General features: G+C 43.0%; 1 protein-coding gene across 1 annotated transcript; it reads right to left on the bottom strand.

Annotated features, from left to right (window-relative positions):
• Nucleotides 1-6,698: 6,698 nt before the first annotated feature.
• Nucleotides 6,699-7,646, bottom strand: LOC100524608 (olfactory receptor 1f45-like). The gene has a single exon (XM_003123458.6). It carries the CDS (start codon nt 7,644-7,646, stop codon nt 6,699-6,701), a length of 948 nt encoding a protein of 315 aa, XP_003123506.6.
• Between the last annotated feature and the right edge of the window lie 10,804 nt (nt 7,647-18,450).

Below are 18,450 nucleotides of genomic sequence, written 5' to 3'. Positions count from 1 at the left end.
AAGGAGTTGTGTATACATAGGGTGCTTCTATGAGTCTGTGGCAGATGCCGGTTCCCCAGGTCTCTTCTGGTCAAGTGGGATGGAAGGATGCTGACTCACCTGGGGTTCCAGATTCTGCACTTGCTTCTGCCTCACTCCAACTGGAGGTCCTGGTTTGGTGGTTCCCTGCAGATGAAGGCTGCTAGGCAAGGAGCCAGCCACCATGAGCATGCCTGGGTGGAAGAGTTTACCTGAGCCTCACCACCATTATTTGCTTCCTCCCTGCACCTTCACTCTGCTACTGAGGTCTCATGCCTCTGCCTCTGCCTCTGCTACTGAGATTCTGGGACCCTGGGGAACACTGCGAGACATTGGGCACCCCTAGGGAGTGGGCACCCCTATGTCCTCACTTTCCCTCCCCCCCTGCTTTCCAGGGGTGGGTTGGTTACCTGAGTCTCTCAGGGGCTTGAGCAGAGTCTAATACTTATCAAAATTTAGATTTGGGGCTCTGGCTCCTGACATTGGCAGGAAAGCAGCCCTGGCATTGCCTGCTGAGACTGAGAAAACTGCCCATTGTGACTATTTGCCTTCATTCTTCCCTATCCAGGTTATTTGCCCATTTAAATATCTTCAAAAAATTTAAATGAGCATGCAAACATTTATTTCTCTTCTTAAATACTTGAAATGCTATATAAATCAGGCTAAAAGTCATACAAGGGCCAGCCATGTGATCACAATGATGAATTTTATGGGCATTCTTACAGACCTCGGTATGCATGAGGCATGTGAATAAACAAAATACCGTAAAATAAGAGTAGTATTGAGGAGTTTCATTGCGTTTTGGGGGGGGTTTATTTTTGAGGTGAAATTCACATAACATAAAAGTAACAATTTTAAATAAACAGTTCAGTGGCATTTAGCACATCCAGAATGTTGTTCAACCACCATTTTTATCTAGTCCTAGAACATTTTTATCACCCCTCAAAATGAGAGATCCTATCCCATTAGCAGTCCCCTTATCCCCATCTGCTAGTCCTAGATTAGTGACAAGCACTAATCTGCTTTTCATCTCTATGGATTTGCCTATTCTAGAATCTTATATCAGTGGAATAATACAATATGTAGTCAATGGGCAGTTTTACTCAGCATATTTTCAAGATTCATCCATCATGTGCTTCATCAGTGCTACATTCCTTTTCATAGCTGAGTAATATTCCATTCTGTAGCCAGACCACATTATGTTTATTCATTTACTCATTGATGGGCATTTGGGTTTCACCCATTGATTAGCATTTTTGCATTTTGGTGATGTGAATAGTGCTACTATGGACATTTGCGTATTTGACGGAATTCTATTCATTTTGTTGGGGTATATTCCTAAGAGTGAAAATGCTGGGTCATAAAATAATTCTATACTTAATTTTTTGATGACCCACTGCACTGTTTTCCATACTATGTTTTTTGGTTTGGTTTTTCTGTTTTTTGTTGTTTTTTTTTTTTTTGGCTTTTTAGGGCCGCACCCAACTGCATATGAAGTTTCCCAGGCTAGGGGTCGAAGTGGAGTTATAGCTGCTGGCCTATGCCACAGCCACAGCAACAACAACATGGGATCTGAACCACGTCTGTGACCTACACCATAGCTTACAGCAGTGCCATATCCTTAACCCACTGAGCAAGGCCAGGGATCGAACCCACATCCTCATGGATCCTAGTTGGGTTCATTAACCACTTAGCCACGAAGGGAACCCTCCCATACTAGGTGTTTTAAGACAGCTCTTATTTTCCTTTGGGTACCTTGCTGTAACTTGGCTTTTTTACTCATTATTTTGGAGTGCTATTTCTGTTAGTTTATGTAGACCAAGTCTCTCAACCTTGGCAGTATTAACATTTAGGGAAATATCTTTTGTGGTGGGGGCTGTATGAGCATTGCTGGATGCTTAACTCGATCCTTAGTCTCTATCCCCTAGATGCCAGTAACCTCCCCACACCAGCCATGACAAAATATCTCCAGATATTGTCAAATGTCTCCCCGGCAACAAAATTACCCCTGTGAGAACCACTGCTATAGAAACACCTCTTTTTTTATAAAATCAATTCAACAAATCAATTTTATAAATATATGCAATGTATATTTAACTGTTAAACATCTCAGTTTGCTCCCAATTTTTCTCCATTATCAGGAATAATACAATACATATCCTTGCATGTCTTTTACCACAATCAGGCACTATCTGATTCAAATACAAATTTAGTAGTGGGATGATCAAGTTATCAGAAATATGATTCTTAAGTTTAGGAACAATTACCAAATTAAACTCCCAACTGACTGTGCTGATTTACACTCCCAGCGCTTGTATGTCAGAGGATCTGTTTCTCCACACTCTCTCCAATGCTTGACAGTGTGAAACATAATTTTGCCAATATGCTTACCAGGTGGTTTCCATTGTTACTTGAAATTTCATTTCCCTAATTATTAGTGGGGTTCAAAATCTCCACTGTTTATCAGCCAAATGGGTTTCCTCTTTTATGATAATCCTGTTCAAATCTTTGATTTTTTTTATTAGATTGTCCCGCTTTATTGATCTGTGGGCATTTTAGTAGATATTCTAAATACTAATTTTTCTTATCAATCTTTTCCTTTGCCTTCTGTTTCTTGTGACTTAATACTGTTTGTTTCAGAAACATTCTCCTTGGTTTCTTCCAATGCTTTTATACTATGGGTTTAGGGGTGAAAAACTGCAGCATATGGGGCCATTGTCTGTTTTTATAAATAAAGGTTTATTGGAACCACAGTCATGACAATCATTGACATATTGTCTATGGCTGTTTTTGTGGTGCAATAGCAGAGTTAAATAGTGGTAACAGAGATAGTGCGACCTACATTTGAAAATATTTACCACCTAGACATTTGCACAATTTTTTTCTCTTTTTAAGTTTTATTGAAGTAAGGTTAATTTACAAGGCTGTGATAATTTCTGCTGTACAACAAATTGACCCAGTTATATAATATACACATATCCATTCGTTCTCAGATTCTTTTCCCACATAGATTATCACAGAATACTGGGTAGAGTTCTCTGTGCTATATAACAGGTCCCTATTGACCAATTGCTCCATATACCTCAGTATGCATATGCCAATCCCAAACCTCCAGTCCATCCCAACCCATCTGTCCCCTTTGGTAACCATAAGTTTTTAAAATTCTGTGAGTCTGTTTCTGTTCTGCAACTAAGTTCATTTGGGGATTTTTTTGTGCTTTTTAATTGTAATCAATTGTTATTTCTCCAATATATTTTTTCCCTACTGTGCACATGGTGACCCAGTTACACATACATGTATAGATTCTTTTTTCTCACATTATCATGCTCCATCATAAGTGACTACACAGAGTTCCCAGTTCTATACAGCAGGATCTCATTGCTTATCCACTCCAAAGGCAATAATAGTCTGCATCTATTAACCCCAAGCTTCAGTCCATCCCACTCCTTCCCCCTCCCCCTCCCCCTCCCCGTTGGCAACCACAAGTCTCTTCTCCAAGTCCATGATTTTCTTTCCCGTGCAAAGGTTCATTTGTGCCCTATATTAGATTCCAGATATAAGTGATATCATATGGTATTTGTCTTTCTCTTTCTGACTTACTTCACTCAGGGTGAGAGTCTCTAGTTCAATCCATGTTGCTGCAAATGGCATTATTTCATTCCTTTTTATGGCTGAGTAGAATTCCATTGTCTATATATACACCACATCTTCCTAATCCAATTGTCTGTTAATGGACATTTGGGTTGTTTCCATGTCTTGGATATTGTGAATAGTGCTGCTGTGAACATGAGGGTGCATGTGTCTTTTTTAAGGAAAGTTTTGTCCAGATATATGCCCAAGAGTGGGATTGCTGGGTCATATGGTAGTTCTATGTATAGTTTTCGAGGGTACCTCCATCCTATTCTCCACAGTGGTTCTACCAGATTACATTCCCACCTACAGAATAGGAAGGTTCCCCATTTTGCATGCAAATCAATGAAACTGTAACACACCCTCACACCATGCATGAAAATAAACTCAAAATGGCTGAAAGACTTCAATATAAGAGACTTACCATCAAACTCCTGGTAGAGAACATAGGCAAAACATTCTCTGACATCAACCTTACAAATGCTTTCTCAGGTCAGTCTCCCAAAGCAACAGAAATAAAAGTAAAAATAAACCAATGGGACCTAATCAAACTGACAAGCTTCTGCACAGCAAAGGAAACGAAAAAGAAAACAAAAAGACAACTTACAGAAGGGAAGAAAATAGTTTCAAGTGATGCAACTGACAAACAACTTAAACAACTCAACAACCCAATGGAAAAATGGGCAAAAGACCTGAATAGACATTTCTCCAAGGAAGATATACAGATAGCCAACAAGCACATGAAAAAATGCTCAACAGGAGTTCCCGTCGTGGCGCAGTGGTTAACGAATCTGACTAGGAACCATGAGGTTGCGGGTTTGATCCCTGCCCTTGCTCAGTGGGTTAAGGATCCGGCATTGCCATGAGCTGTGGTGTAGGTCGCAGACACGGCTCGGATCCCATGTTGCTGTGGCTGTGGCATAGGCTGGCAGCTACAGCTCCGATTCGACCCCTAGCCTGGGAACCTCCATATGCACGGTAGCGGCCCAAGAAATGGCAAAAAGACAAAAAAAAAAATACGCAGTGGAATACTATTCAAACATTAAAAAAAATGCTCAACAGCACTGATTATTAGAGAAATGCAAATCAAAACTACCATGAGATACCACCTCACACCAGTCAGAATTGCCATCATTAATAAGTCCACAAATAACAAATGCTGGAGGGGGTGTGGAGAAAAGGGAACCTTCCTGCACTGTTGGTGGGAATGTAAGCTGGTACAACCACTATGGAGAAAAGTATGGAGGTACCCTCGAAAACTATACATAGAACTACCATATGACCCAGCAATCCCACTCTTGGGCATATATCTGGACAAAACTTTCCTTAAAAAAGACACATGCACCCTCATGTTCACAGCAGCACTATTCACAATATCCAAGACATGGAAACAACCCAAATGTCCATTAACAGACAATTGGATTAGGAAGATGTGGTGTATATATAGACAATGGAATTCTACTCAGCCATAAAAAGGAATGAAATAATGCCATTTGCAGCAACATGGATTGAACTAGAGACTCTCACCCTGAGTGAAGTAAGTCAGAAAGAGAAAGACAAATACCATATGATATCACTTATATCTGGAATCTAATATAGGGCACAAATGAACCTTTGCACGGGAAAGAAAATCATGGACTTGGAGAAGAGACTTGTGGTTGCCAACGGGGAGGTGGAGGGAGTGAGATGCATGGGGAGCTTGGGGTTAATAGATGCAGACTATTGCCTTTGGAGTGGATAAGCAATGAGATCCTGCTGTATAGAATTGGGAACTCTGTGTAGTCACTTATGATGGAGCACGATAATGTGAGAAAAAAGAATCTATACATGTATGTGTAACTGGGTCAGCATGCTGTACAGTAGAACATTGACAGCACACTGTAAACCAGCTATAATGTAAAAAAAATTAAAAATCATTATATTTAAAAAAAGAGTGTTCAAAGAGGCTGGGCAAAGGTGGCTGTTGGAAGACATGTTTTTACAATCTTTACTTAGCCTCTCTGCTTTATTTTCTATGCTAAAAACTCCATCTGGTCCTGCTTTACCTTTACCCTGCTTGAAAAACAGTCGCAGTGCTGGTAAATAACTTAAGCTTAAGAACAAAGACCTAAAGGCATAAGTTATTCATGTGGTCAGCTGAATAAGGACATAACGCATTGTTCTAGGCATGTAGGACATGTGCAGATAGGCACGCTATTTGCATAGCATGATATGTCCTGTTAAAATAAGAGAAAGAGGAGCCTCATGGTCCCAGGGGATTTACGAGGGGTTGTTAGCGGGATATGCATCAGCAAAGAGAAAGAGGTGCAAGCCTAGTGTGGAAAGTAACATAATGTTTTTTTCTACCAAAGAAATCTTGGTTAGTCAATTTCGCTCCCGTTTTTGGCTGAAACGCCTTCCTGCGACCTCCCTCTCCTCTTTCCCTCTTCTCCCAGTAACAATTTGTTTCAAATTAGTCAACCAAGAAGAATGTGCACCCTGACCTGACCAATGGGAAGGGGACAGGTACATCACCTGCATTAGGGATAAATAGGGAGGGTCTTTCTTCTTTGTGCACACTTTTTGAGTACCCACACCCTTCTGCAGAAGTAAAGAGCCCTGCCAAGATCTCTCCGTGTTCATGTGTCTCATTTTCCGACACTGATGATCAGAGCCATCTCCCCAACACTAGGCATGCCAGGTTGCTTTAGATAGGCAAGCTGTCACATGTGGAAGCAAAATGGTGATTCTCTAGATGCTATTCATAGACAGCTGACGCCAGGCTTCCTCAGTGCTAATGATTGTTAAATGCCTAAAGGTCAGAATAAAAGCTTAACCAGCTACCAGCTATGTGACTTTTAAAATAATAATAATAAAAAACTATATCCTGCACCTATAGCCCCCTTCTCACTTGACACAATCCTAAAGAGCACAATAAAAGCAGTGTGGTTTCTTGAGGCAGCACTCTTTGTTCCTGAGACCTTGAATCCCCCGGTTCCCACCTTTGATTAAGATAAATGTCTGTGTCTTGTTTTATGTTAACTTTTTTTAAATTTCAGAGCACCCGTTCTTCAGCCCACACCTGCTGAGCTGGTCTCGGCAGCGTCCTTGCTGATAAGTTTCCTGAGGGCTCCCTTCAGATCTTGGTTTCTCAGGCTGTAGATGAAGGGATTCAGCACTGAGGTGACCATGGTGTACATCACTGTGGCTGCCATGTCCCTCTGAGTGGTATGTGTGGACACAGGGTTGAAGTAGACTCCAATAATAGTCCCATAGAAGAGAGACACCACACAAAGATGAGAGCCACAGGTGGAGAATGCTTTCCACCTACCCCGGGCAGAGGGCACCTTCCACACAGCCACAGCAATAGGTGTGTAGGAGGCCATGATGCACACAAAAGGGATGAGAACCCCTGAACCCCCAAGGACCAACACCAGTATCTTATTGACTTGTGTGTCAGAGCAGGAGAGATTGATCAAGGCATTGATGTCACAGAAAAAGTGTGGGATCCTATTAGAGCAAAAAGACAAGCGGGTCATCAGGATAGTGTGGACCATGGAGATGAGGTTGGCTGAGATCCAGGGTATCACCACCAGCAAGGCACATCGAAGAATGCTCATGATTGTCATGTAGTGCAGTGGGCAGCAGATGGCCAGGTAGCGGTCGTAAGCCATGGCCGAGAGAAGAAAGCTGTCGGCTGCCCCAAAGGCAACAAAGAAATACATCTGGGCCAGGCAAGCCGAGAAGGAGATGGTGCTGAGCCCACACAGGTGGTTCACAAGCACCTTAGGGATGGTGGTGGATGTAAAGCAGATGTCAAGAAGGGACAGGTTGCTGAGGAAGAAGTACATAGGGCTGTGAAGGTGAGGGTCTGAGACGATGGCCAGGATGGTGAGCAGATTCCCCATGCACCCAATCAGATACAGACTGAAGGACAAAGTGAAGAACATCTGCCTCTGCAGCGGCTGCTCTGAGAGTCCAAGGAGGATGAATTCAGAGACTTGGGTCTGATTGTCCATGTCCAGGCAGCTCTAAAGCCAGAAACAGGGGCATCAACAGTGGGAAGGAAACAGAGCCCCTCATTGCTGTGTCAAACCTATCCTTGAGGAGGCATCTCACTTAAAACACTCTGAGCCTCAGTTTCCTCATCTGTTACATGGGATGAATAATTCCATCTTCTTAGGATAGTTGAAAGGATTAAGTGATAAAAATATGTATTAGGGGACTAAAGCCATACCCGGCATGTTATATGGACAAATATTTTTATTTGCGGCAACTCTTAGTGATGCTGTTAAAATGAAGCATGATATGTTAATTAGCTTGATCGTGGCAGTTATTTCACAGTATTTACGCATATCAAAACATGAAGTTGTACATCTTAATTACATATAATTTTTGTTGATCAGTGATACCTCAAGGAAGATAGGAATAAAAGAAATAAAACCAAAACACACAGCCTAAATATTCCCGGGATTAGCTTTCTAAAATGAAAAGAAATAATAAAGAATGATTCAGGATATCAATTATGAAGCCAGAAATCCTGGATTTAAATTCCAGCTCTGCCACTTACTAGCTGTGGGTGGGATTTAGTCAAGGTACATAACCTTCCTGTGTCTTAGTTTACTCATCTGTAAAATAAGGACAATATTGGTTCTTGCTCCTTAGAGTTGTTGTGAATATGTGATGGGTTAATATGTAAAAGGCTGAACTTTATGCAATTTTTTTCTGAGAGATAAGATCTTTTAGTGGTTGAGAGTAAGGGCTCTGGGTTCAGACAGACCCTGTTTGCATGAGATCCCTGACATTGGAGGGAGTTATGCAAGCCAGTGACAGAAACTCCCAAACCCTCAGTTTCCTGAGATGACTAATTAGACAATGAATGTGGAGATCTATAAAAGGAATCTTTTAAAAAGTTGCTGTTCTGAAATGTTACAATGATATGTATCATTTATATCAGTCTCCTCACTTTGCTGTAATATTATGTACAGATTAATGATACACAAAGGTAGGTTATCTTCAAAGGGAGTTAATTTCACTCATTTAATGCCTCTTAACATTGGTGTTAAAGACAGTATTTCCACAAATTCTGGCCATATGTTTTAGGTGGGGCTTATATTATCCTGAGCCCCGCCTCGTAGGCAGGCCATTGACTTTGTATTAATCAGTTTAGGCTAAATCATACTGCAATGACACACAAGCCCAAATATCGGTGGCTAACAGCAATAAAAGCTTATTTCTCACTCAGGCTACATGTCCCTCACAGGTTTGCTATGGCTGTGCTACATGAAGAACTCACTTGAGGACTCAGGCAGCTGGAAAAACCTTTGTTAGGAACACTAACAGTTACTACAGTAGCAGGAAAGGTGAATTGTATCTTGACTCCTAAGAGATTCTGCCAGGGAATAACCTCCTCTCACATTTCAACAGCCAAACCTGGTGTCAAGGGGGTTGGACAGGTAGGAATCTCTCCCAGGGAGCAACAGTAAATATTCGTGAAATATAATAGACTCTCCAAAGTTTTCCATTCACTTTTCTCTTCACCTGAAGGCTGAGGTGAGAAGAATGCATGCATTTTTGTGTGAGGCAGTCTTTTTCCTTTTTACATGTCTTGACCCCAAGCTCAGAACCCAGGAATGCTGTTTACCATTGCAGTAAACACATGGTATGCCATCATTTGCTCAGAGTATACCCGAGGTGTGGAATATTTGTAATACAGATGGCAGGTGTCTTGAAGCAGGGATACTCTATGGTCTTCCATACTCTCTTACACTTTTTATTCAATGGCTGAATTTCTGGCTTCAGCACCCACCTCTCTCCAATCTTCTACTTGATTATCCCATTGCTTCCTGGACATCATTCCCAGACAACTGCCCCAGGCACTCCAGTCTCTTGAGATCCAAAATTGGCTGCCCCTCACCAGGGCTGCTGAGGTTGGCCATGGGAGTCAAGCATTGCACAATTCCATGGAGTGCACAACTTTTCACAATCAAGGTAAGGACTGCCCTTAACTCCTCTCTCACCTTTCACATCTCATCGATTTCTGATTTTTAAATTTTAAACATTGTCAGAACTCCCATTGTGGTACAGTGGAAACAGATCTGACTAGCATCCATGAAGATGCGGGTTCAATCCCTGGCCTCGCTCAGTGGGTCAGGGATCCAGCATTGCGTGAACTGTGATGTAGGTCAAAGGTTTGGCTTGGATCCTGTATTGCTGTGGCTGTTGCGTAGCCCAGCAGCTGTAGCTCTGATGTGACTCCTAGCCTGGGACCTTCCATATGCCGTGTGTGTGGTTCTAAAAAGCAAAACAAAAAAAATTTAAACATTGTCTTCATCTCTTGGAAGAAAAAATTCATCTCCAGAGTGATCACCTCAATCCAGGCCACGATTCTTTTCCCCCTGTATAGTCAGGCTTCCCCGGTCTTCCCATGGCTATTCTTGCCCCCCCCCACCCCCACAAGGCACACTGCACCATCATGACCTAGAAAAAAGGCAGTTGAGGCTCTTGTCCATCTTCACCCTTCTGTGACTCCCCACTGGTCCTCTTACTCCCAGACATCTTCAATTTTCATTTTCTTGGTTTTGTCTCCTGCTTTATGTCTTTTGCTCCTGCCTGTAATTCTTGTCTGGAAGCCTCTAACCTCCAGGTTCACCTCGCTTACATTGCCTTCACTTCTACAAGAATCCCTTTCCTGGTTCCCCCTTCTATTGGGTGGAGTCCAGGCATTCTTTGGGCACTACTGACGTTTGAGCCCTGATCATGTTTTTATTGGTGTGTGGACTGCCTTGTATATTGCTGTATGATGTTGAACACCATTCCTGGACTTGACCCACTGGATGCCAGTTGATCCTTCTTATCCCTATGTGTAAGGAGCAAAAACTTCTTGAAGAGTAGAAATTTCCCCCACTTGAAGATCACTGATCTAGGTTAAACCCTGCTGAACTATCTCCTCTCCACAGCTCCTGTACAAATCAACTAACTTTGAGCAGGACAGTGATGTTTATTCCATACAATCCACAATGAGCTAACTTCTTGACATGTATCATCCCATTTAACCCCCAGCCCTATCATAAGCAGATAGCTAGGGCTCCAAACCTGAATCCTGCATGGAACAAGGATCCAGCACAGGCTCTGATTCTGGTATCCACTCTCTTGATAACCCTACCCATCCATGAGGCTCTGATGCCAGGCACACTAAGACCTTATGGATAAAACTGATCAGAGTCCCTCCAACCTCTGAGAGGAAGTTTGGCGGGAGGGGAAGGTCTTCTCCAAGACCAGATCCACTGCATCTTGTCTTCCAGAATCACTTGACCAACAGCTACTGTACCTCTGTCAGATTCCAGGACCTCTCAGCCCCCTGTGTCCTTTTTTGAGGTTTGGGGCTGCTGCAGCCTCAGCTTTGTCTTGCAGCTGTGGAAGAGGAGCATGCCTTCTCGGGGAGCACAGCAGATCTACGCCAGCAGGTTTATACCTGACTCTCTGGCTTCTCAGTGTGACCCCCAGAGAACCTTGTTAGAGCAAATACAATTAGCTCATCCTCCCTAGTGGAGCCTTTGAGTCTAGCACCCCTGTGGGAAAAGGTTTTTATCCCAAAAGCATTGCTTGTCTTTAGATGTGTCTCTCTTGGTTGACAGAGGGATAACATGGTACTCAATTTTTCCCATGAAGAAATGTGGGATTTTATTTATTTATTTATTTATTTATTATGGATATACCCATGGCATATGGAAGTCCAAGGCCAGGGATTGAATCCAAGCCACAGTTCTGACCTATACCATGGCTGTGGTAATGGCAAATCCCTTAACCCACTGCACCACCAGGGTGGGGAACAAACCCTTACCTCCGCAGTGACTCAAGCTGCTGCAGTTTGATTCCTAACCCACTGCACCACAGTGGGAACTCCATGAAGTGGCTCTTAAATGTTATTCCTGTAAACAGTTACAATATATTAAGTATTTTCAACATGGCTGGATCTGTGAAGAGCAGGTAACATCCTAAAATTCTCACAAAGCTGGATGATGAAGAGAACTGAGAATTTCACTAGTCCATTATTCACGCAGCTTGAAGTGGCAGATCTCAGATTCAAATCTAGGTAATCTGGCTCCAGAAACAAACTAGTGAATGCAAATGACTCCGACCACACATAAAGAGATAATCATTCCTTTGCATGGCTAAACAATATTTCATTGCATTTATACACCTCAGTTGTTTATCCATTCATCCACTGAGGGACATTTGGGTTGTTTCCACCTTTTGGCTATTTTGAATAGTGCTGCTTGAACCTCAATGTAGATATGTTTGTTTGAGATCCTGTTTTCAATTCTTTTGTGTTTATAGCCATAAATGGAATTTCTGGGTCAAAGAGTAATTCTATGTTTCACTTTTGAGGAATTACAGAACTATTTTCTGTAGTAGATGCACTGTCTTACATCCCTACCAGTCATGTATGATGGTTCTGAGATAGGCTGGGACCTGGACCCTTTATCAAAGTACTTGTACCTGGACAAACATCTCCTGGAGCAACAAGAATGCAAAGAAACTGGAGTTCCCATCATGGCGCAGTAGTTATCAAATCCGACTAGGAACCATGAGGTTGCAGATTCGATCCCTGGCCTTACTCAGCGGATTACAGATCCAGCATTGCCATGAGCTGTGGTGTAGGTTGCAGACATGGCTTGGATCCCGTGTTGCTGTGGCCCTGGTGTAGGCCTGCGACTACAGCTCCGATTCAACCCCTAGCCTGGGAACCTCCATATGCTGCAGGAAGCGGCCCTAGAAATGGCAAAAAGACCAAAAAAAAAAAAAAAAAAAAAAAAAAAAAAACAAAGAAACTATAAGGGACTAAAAATAACCACAGGCAAGTGAAATCAAGGCAATAATGAACAATAAAATACAAAAAGGCCACAAAAGAAATGCCATTTCTGAAATGCTGAAGCAAAATACTTCAAATGATCCCTGCACACAGCATCACCAAGGTGAATCCTCACAACACCCTATAAAGTGCAGTTCTGCTTTTATCTCTGTATTCCACCTAAAGAAACAGAGCTTAGGTCACTTTGACTGTGTACCAGCATTACACAACTAGAGCTGGGTTTAAATGCATGTATGAAAAATAAATAAATAAATAAATAAATAAATGCATATATGTATGTTGACGGCCAGGACACACGACTTTTGCAGTATCCCATTTTAGGTTATCACACTCCCCAAGGGGTCTCTTTGCCTTAAACTTCACAGACTGAGCACCTACTGCATGTTATGTGTTATATACTCATGGGACTTTCTGTCTTCATAAATTGGTTTTTCACCAAAGGGGAAACAAGCTCTGTAGAAACAAGTCACTTGATCAACACAAAGCTGGTTCCAGAGTCTAGTCTCAAGCTGCTGCAGACAATTAAGGTGCCTATATGGCATAGAGAGAAAGAGAACCAAACATAGGCTGGGCATTCAGAAGTGGTGCCATGGCAGTGGCAAGGACTGCACAGACTTACAATGGCATCTAAATATGATTACTTTTTCTTTCTAGCTCTGTTTCTCCTTCTGTAAGGCTAGTGAGGTCGACCAGTTGACTGTTTTGAATTGTGCTATGATTAGAGGATTTCTTTTGGAATCCTAATTATCAAAGAATGAGAATCTTGCTTTGATAGGACAAAATCATGTATGTGGTCCTGGCCAAAAAAGGAGTTATATTCTGCCTAGGATTAAGCCTTTTCACAGAAATGTGAACATTGGGGAAAAAAACGATACCAAGAATCACCAATCTGAAAATCGCATCAGGTGCTCTATCATAATCACAAGAAAGACTTCCTGTAGAGTGGTCACCCGGGAAAGTGGATCTGTGAGAAGAAGCAGATCCCTTGTCCCTGTCCCATCTACATTTCATCCCTAAGCCTGAACTCTAGGCCCCTTTCTTCCCTGGCTTCTGGGCACCAGAGGCATTGGTAAAGAATGAGTTCAGAGGGCCCAGCAATTCTTTTGCTGATGGAATGTCTGGCCCTATCCCTGCTCCCTTCTAAATTTCTGCTGAGCTGAGAAAACTTACTATTAATGTGCAATGTGAGCCATGGTATGCTTCCCCAAATGTCTAGATCCAAGGCAGCATAGGCCCACGTAGAGCTTGAATGAAAGGGAGGGCAAGACGACATCAGTCCATACTGGAATATACCTCAAACCTCTAGCTGTCTGTGCCTTCTCCCTGGGCCCTTTGTGGGCCACAGAGCAATTATTCTAATGGGGCCTTCAAGCCATTCATAGTTTACACCCCTCCCTCCATGTTCAGCACACCTTCATGCCTTTGCCCAGACTATTCCTTCTGCCATGAATGACATCAAGACATTACTTGGGAATAACTTTGTCCATCAAAGTTCTCCAGGTGAAATGATACCTCCTCTATGAACACAGTTTGATAGCTGCATCTCTCTGTGTCCTCACAGCATTTTCCATTATTTATTCATTCATAGAGTCAACAAATGCTTATTTAGTACTTATTTTATGTGGAAACATTCTAAGTGCTAGGATCCAGCCATGACCAAGAACAGTGGTGATATCTTTTTTCAGCTTCTTATGGTCAAGTGGGGGAAGCTGTCGTGTAACCAAAGATGACAGTTGTCAGAAGTGTGAGGAGGAAATCCTGGAGCCTGTGGGAGTTAAGTATAAGTTAAAGACTAGCCTTTGGATCTGAAGGTTTCTGGGGGGGAATGATTTATAAAGTGAGACCTAAAGGGTTAGTAGGTGTGACCCAGTAGATGTATGCATCTGGAGCAAGGGTTTCTAGGAAGAGGGAGTAGCAAGTGCAAAATTTCAGGGTGACAGAGGCATGATGCATTCAGGGACAATGGTATGTCTGGTGAACCTTAGAGAGTAGGATGCAGCTATGAAGGGGGGGGAGGTGTCTGGAATGTGAAGGCATGTAAATGGGAGGGACAAGAGTATGAAAACCATAAGGGCCACAAGAAGAGTCTTTTCCAAGAGCAATGGGCACCCTAAATATTTTAAAAATACATACAGAAAATAATTTTAAGATATTCCATGATGTGAACATATTCATAAACATTTGGGTTGTTTCCAGTTTTGGACTCCTACGAATGACATTCCTCTGAATAATTAGCACATGTCCTTTAGTGGATAATACTTATGTGTTGTTCTATTGTCTGTGCCTTACGTGCGTAATTGCTGAGTCACAGGGGAGATCTATAGTCATCTTTAATAGATAACTGCCAATCAGTTTTCCAAGGTGGTTGTACCAAGGAATTGGTTTCAAGCACAAGCAGCATGGTTAGGTTATTTTTTGTAGAGAGCTCTTTATGGCTGCTGTAAGAGAAGTAGGCTGCTGAGGGCAGGGAGGGGCATGGGAACCCAAGGAGTGGTGAAGAGAGGTGGGAGGAGGTAGGTGAGGGCATCCAGGACAGAACTAAGTGGCCAAACTTGAGGCTGATTACAGAGGTTGAGTGGACAGTGTTGCTGAACATTTATGGCATTAAATATGTGGCTTCTTTCTATACCAAGGATCCAACCTCCAACTCTCTGGACATCAACGATGTCCTACAAATCAGTTCTGACACTGACTATCTGGAGTTGGGGTCAGACTTCACAGGTGAAGGACTCAGTCCCACAAGACTTGTCCCACTTCAGATGCCAGTTCTCACTGGCTACAAAGTTGGAAGTTTGCACAACCCAATCCCACTTTCAGGTTCTACACGCTGCTAAAATGACTTGTAGACTTCAGGGAAGTCCCTTGATTGCTATTACCAGCTTACTATATAAGATACAACTCGGGAACAGAAAAATGGAAGAGAAACAGTGGGCAAATTCTAGGGGAAGGAGTTAGGACTATACATTCCTCTCCAGATGCACCACTCTCCCAGCTCCTCCATGTGCTCACCAAACTAGGAGTTCTCCAAATCCTGTTGTTTGGAGAGTTGCTATAAAAGTTTCATCACAGGGCCATGATTGATCACAGAATTGGCCGTTTGTGATTAACTCAATCTGCAGCCCCTCATCTCCCAGGAAGTCTAGGGAGTGGGGCTGGAAGTTCCAATCTGTTACTTATGCCTTAGTCTTTAATGAGACCAGCCCCCATCCTAAAGCTACCTGGAGGCCCCCAGCCACCAGTCATCTCATCATAAAAAAATACAGTTATCATTCCTAAGCTGAGTGTCAGGAACCATAGGAAAAAAACCAAAAGATCAAATGTTTTTATTTTGTCACAGCAGAGCATGTGCTAATATCAGGCTTTCTGGCTTGCATCACCAGGACAACATGAAAATGATAGAAATCGATTAAGAAGATAGATGAGGCTTTCCAGTGTGGCTAGAAATCATAGAGTACTTATATTGCTCAAGAGAAACTAATCGCCAAGACACAGCTCCAAATTATCCTTATTCTCGGAAGCCTTCCAACTGCCGTTACCCGAGGGCACAGCTCTGTATTCCCACTCTGGGCTCCTCTGGGTCCTGCCTTCCCTCTAACAGTACCTTGACCTCACAGGATTGAGGACATCCATATCTAGCCCTGTGTCCCCCAGGACTGGGAGATTTCCTATCCCCAGCAGGGGCTGCAGCCTCTGGGTGGAGAGAGGCAGCAGTGATGCTTTGTTGTGTATGGATAGCTGAAGAAGGAATTGGAAATTGCAGACCAGAAGGCCTCTTGAGGTCCCTCACAGCCTCTCCAGACTCTGAGGGCCGCACTTCCTGGTTGGTTTTTTGGAGAGGCTGAGGGATCAGCTTGCCAGAGCCTGCAGTCAGCATAAAGCACACTCTATCAGTTCCAAGAGACACTACATCTGATCCCACCCCTGCCTGTGGCTGCCGCTGACAGCCACAAGCAGGGAAACTTCTTCTGCCTTCCACTGCTGGCTGTTTCTTGGAAGAGGCGCCCAAAGCATAACAGGATTGGAAGAGAGAGGGTAAGAAGGTAGGATTGTATTGTTGTGAAAAGTGTTGCCCAAACTGGTGATGGAGTCAGAGAAGGGTAAAGGGGTATTAAAAGAGGATCTTAGTCTTGGGAGGCTGTCTGGGGTCTTCTCTATTTGCTCACTCTAGGTCCATGGTTCTTACCCAGCTAAGGTGCCCTTTGCAGTTCCTATGTCAGTGGTTCTCAGCCCAAGGTGGGCATTTGGACATGTCTTGATCATTTTTGGTTGTTAACACTTATTGTGGGGAAGGGATGCTACTAATATCAGTTAGGTTGAGTCCAGGAGTGCAGCTGAACATTGCACAATGAAAAAGAAAGCCAAGAGAGTTCCCATTGTTGGTTCAGTGGGTTAAGAACCTGACTAGTATCCATGAGGATGGGGGTTTAATCTCTGGCCTTGCTCAGTGGGTTAAGGATCTGGCATTGCTGCAAGCTATGGCTTAGGTCACTGATGCGGCTCAGAACTGGCATTGCTGTGGCTGTGGCATATGTTGGCAGCTGCAGCTCTGATTTGACCCCTAGCCTGGGAACCTCCATATGAAATGGGGCTGACCCCAAAAAGAAAAAAATATAGAGAGAGCCAGAGAATAATCTGACCCCAAAAATCACTAGTGCTAAGGTTGAGAAACCATGCTCCAGGTATGTTTGTTCTCAGCTGTTGTGTCCTGGGCTTGAACTTACCTTGAACCTTGAGCAGAGGCTTTAGGGGTGACATAGATGTGAGTTGAATGTACTCAGTCATGTGTGTAATGTTTACTTAGCAGCTGTGTCTGAGCCATCCTCTATGGCCAGAGGAAACAGAATTGTGCCCATCTGTCAGAGGAGTTAGGAGAACCCAGCCTAAAGAATCACTGTTTTTCCTCCAAGCAATAGGTGGAAAGCTGGACTGTGGGTATGAGGCAGGGGCTGGAGAAGAGAGTGGAGGATGGATCAGTCTCTTAGAGGGAAGTGTGTTGTGTGATTACCAGAGGTACTAAGCCCTCCACTAGGGTGAGAGACCATGAGTTTTGAATGAGGCCAATTGGTGACATCTAATAGAGCGTGCCACAAAACCCATCAGAAGAAGGGTTTCAAAGTCAATCTCAAAGTCACTGATAACCACATTTATAATGTATTTACTTAGAGGTAAACTCTGAGCCTTTTATGTGAATCCTCATGTACCCACTAAAGGAAGTTCTCTATGTACCCCTATTTTTTGGAGAGGAGGCTCAGAACTGGAAAGTTCTTTCTTTCTCCCATACCGTAGGAGCTGGAATTTGAACCCTGGGCCTGATGGCTGCATACTTTATATATGTATCAGAAAATTCTCTCTGGAAGCCAGAGCAGATTGGAAGCAAAAAAAGGGGATATAAGAAGATCCTGGGACTGCGATCTGAGGGAGAGGAGACGGAGCCATATAGATGGAGAAGAGTGAAGGAAACTGAGACATACTTAGTTGGGAAGGAGAATGCTGAGACGTGGGCATCAACTGTTTTCCAGTTGATGCCAGTGTCTTGATTTCTGGGTGGGGAGCTTAGGTGGTCAGAGGCTTTATTTTTCAGTCATAAAATGCAGTCTTCCTCACTCCAAAAAACATCCTCACTCTAGCCAATTTCCTCACTGTCTTGGTGACTCTGTCCTCCAAGTTCTAGGCTGACCCCTACTGTGGTCAATAATTAGAGACAGTGCTCTAGTGAGATTACTATGGAGTGCAATTATGGGGTACCCATCTCAGAGCCAAGGAGTTCAGCAGCTCTGGGTAGAAATATGGCTCAAGTTAATCATAAAAAATACATTTTTAATTTAAGATGGACTTTAGGTGCAGAGGTTTGAGCTATGATATTTCCAGTTTGCAAGTTTTGACCATAACTGGTTTGCACAAGGTCCTCTTATTTCATAAATTTATTCTCTTTCTTTCACCCCATTTCC

The sequence above is a fragment of the Sus scrofa genome, chromosome 2, assembly GCF_054392235.1.
Source record: "Sus scrofa isolate SSC_HxYL_T2T_F1_AM1 chromosome 2, Sscrofa_HxYL_maternal_Yorkshire_Landrace_v2.0, whole genome shotgun sequence".
NCBI classification, from domain to species: domain Eukaryota; kingdom Metazoa; phylum Chordata; class Mammalia; order Artiodactyla; family Suidae; genus Sus; species Sus scrofa.
This window is presented reverse-complemented; position numbering and strand designations above follow the sequence as displayed.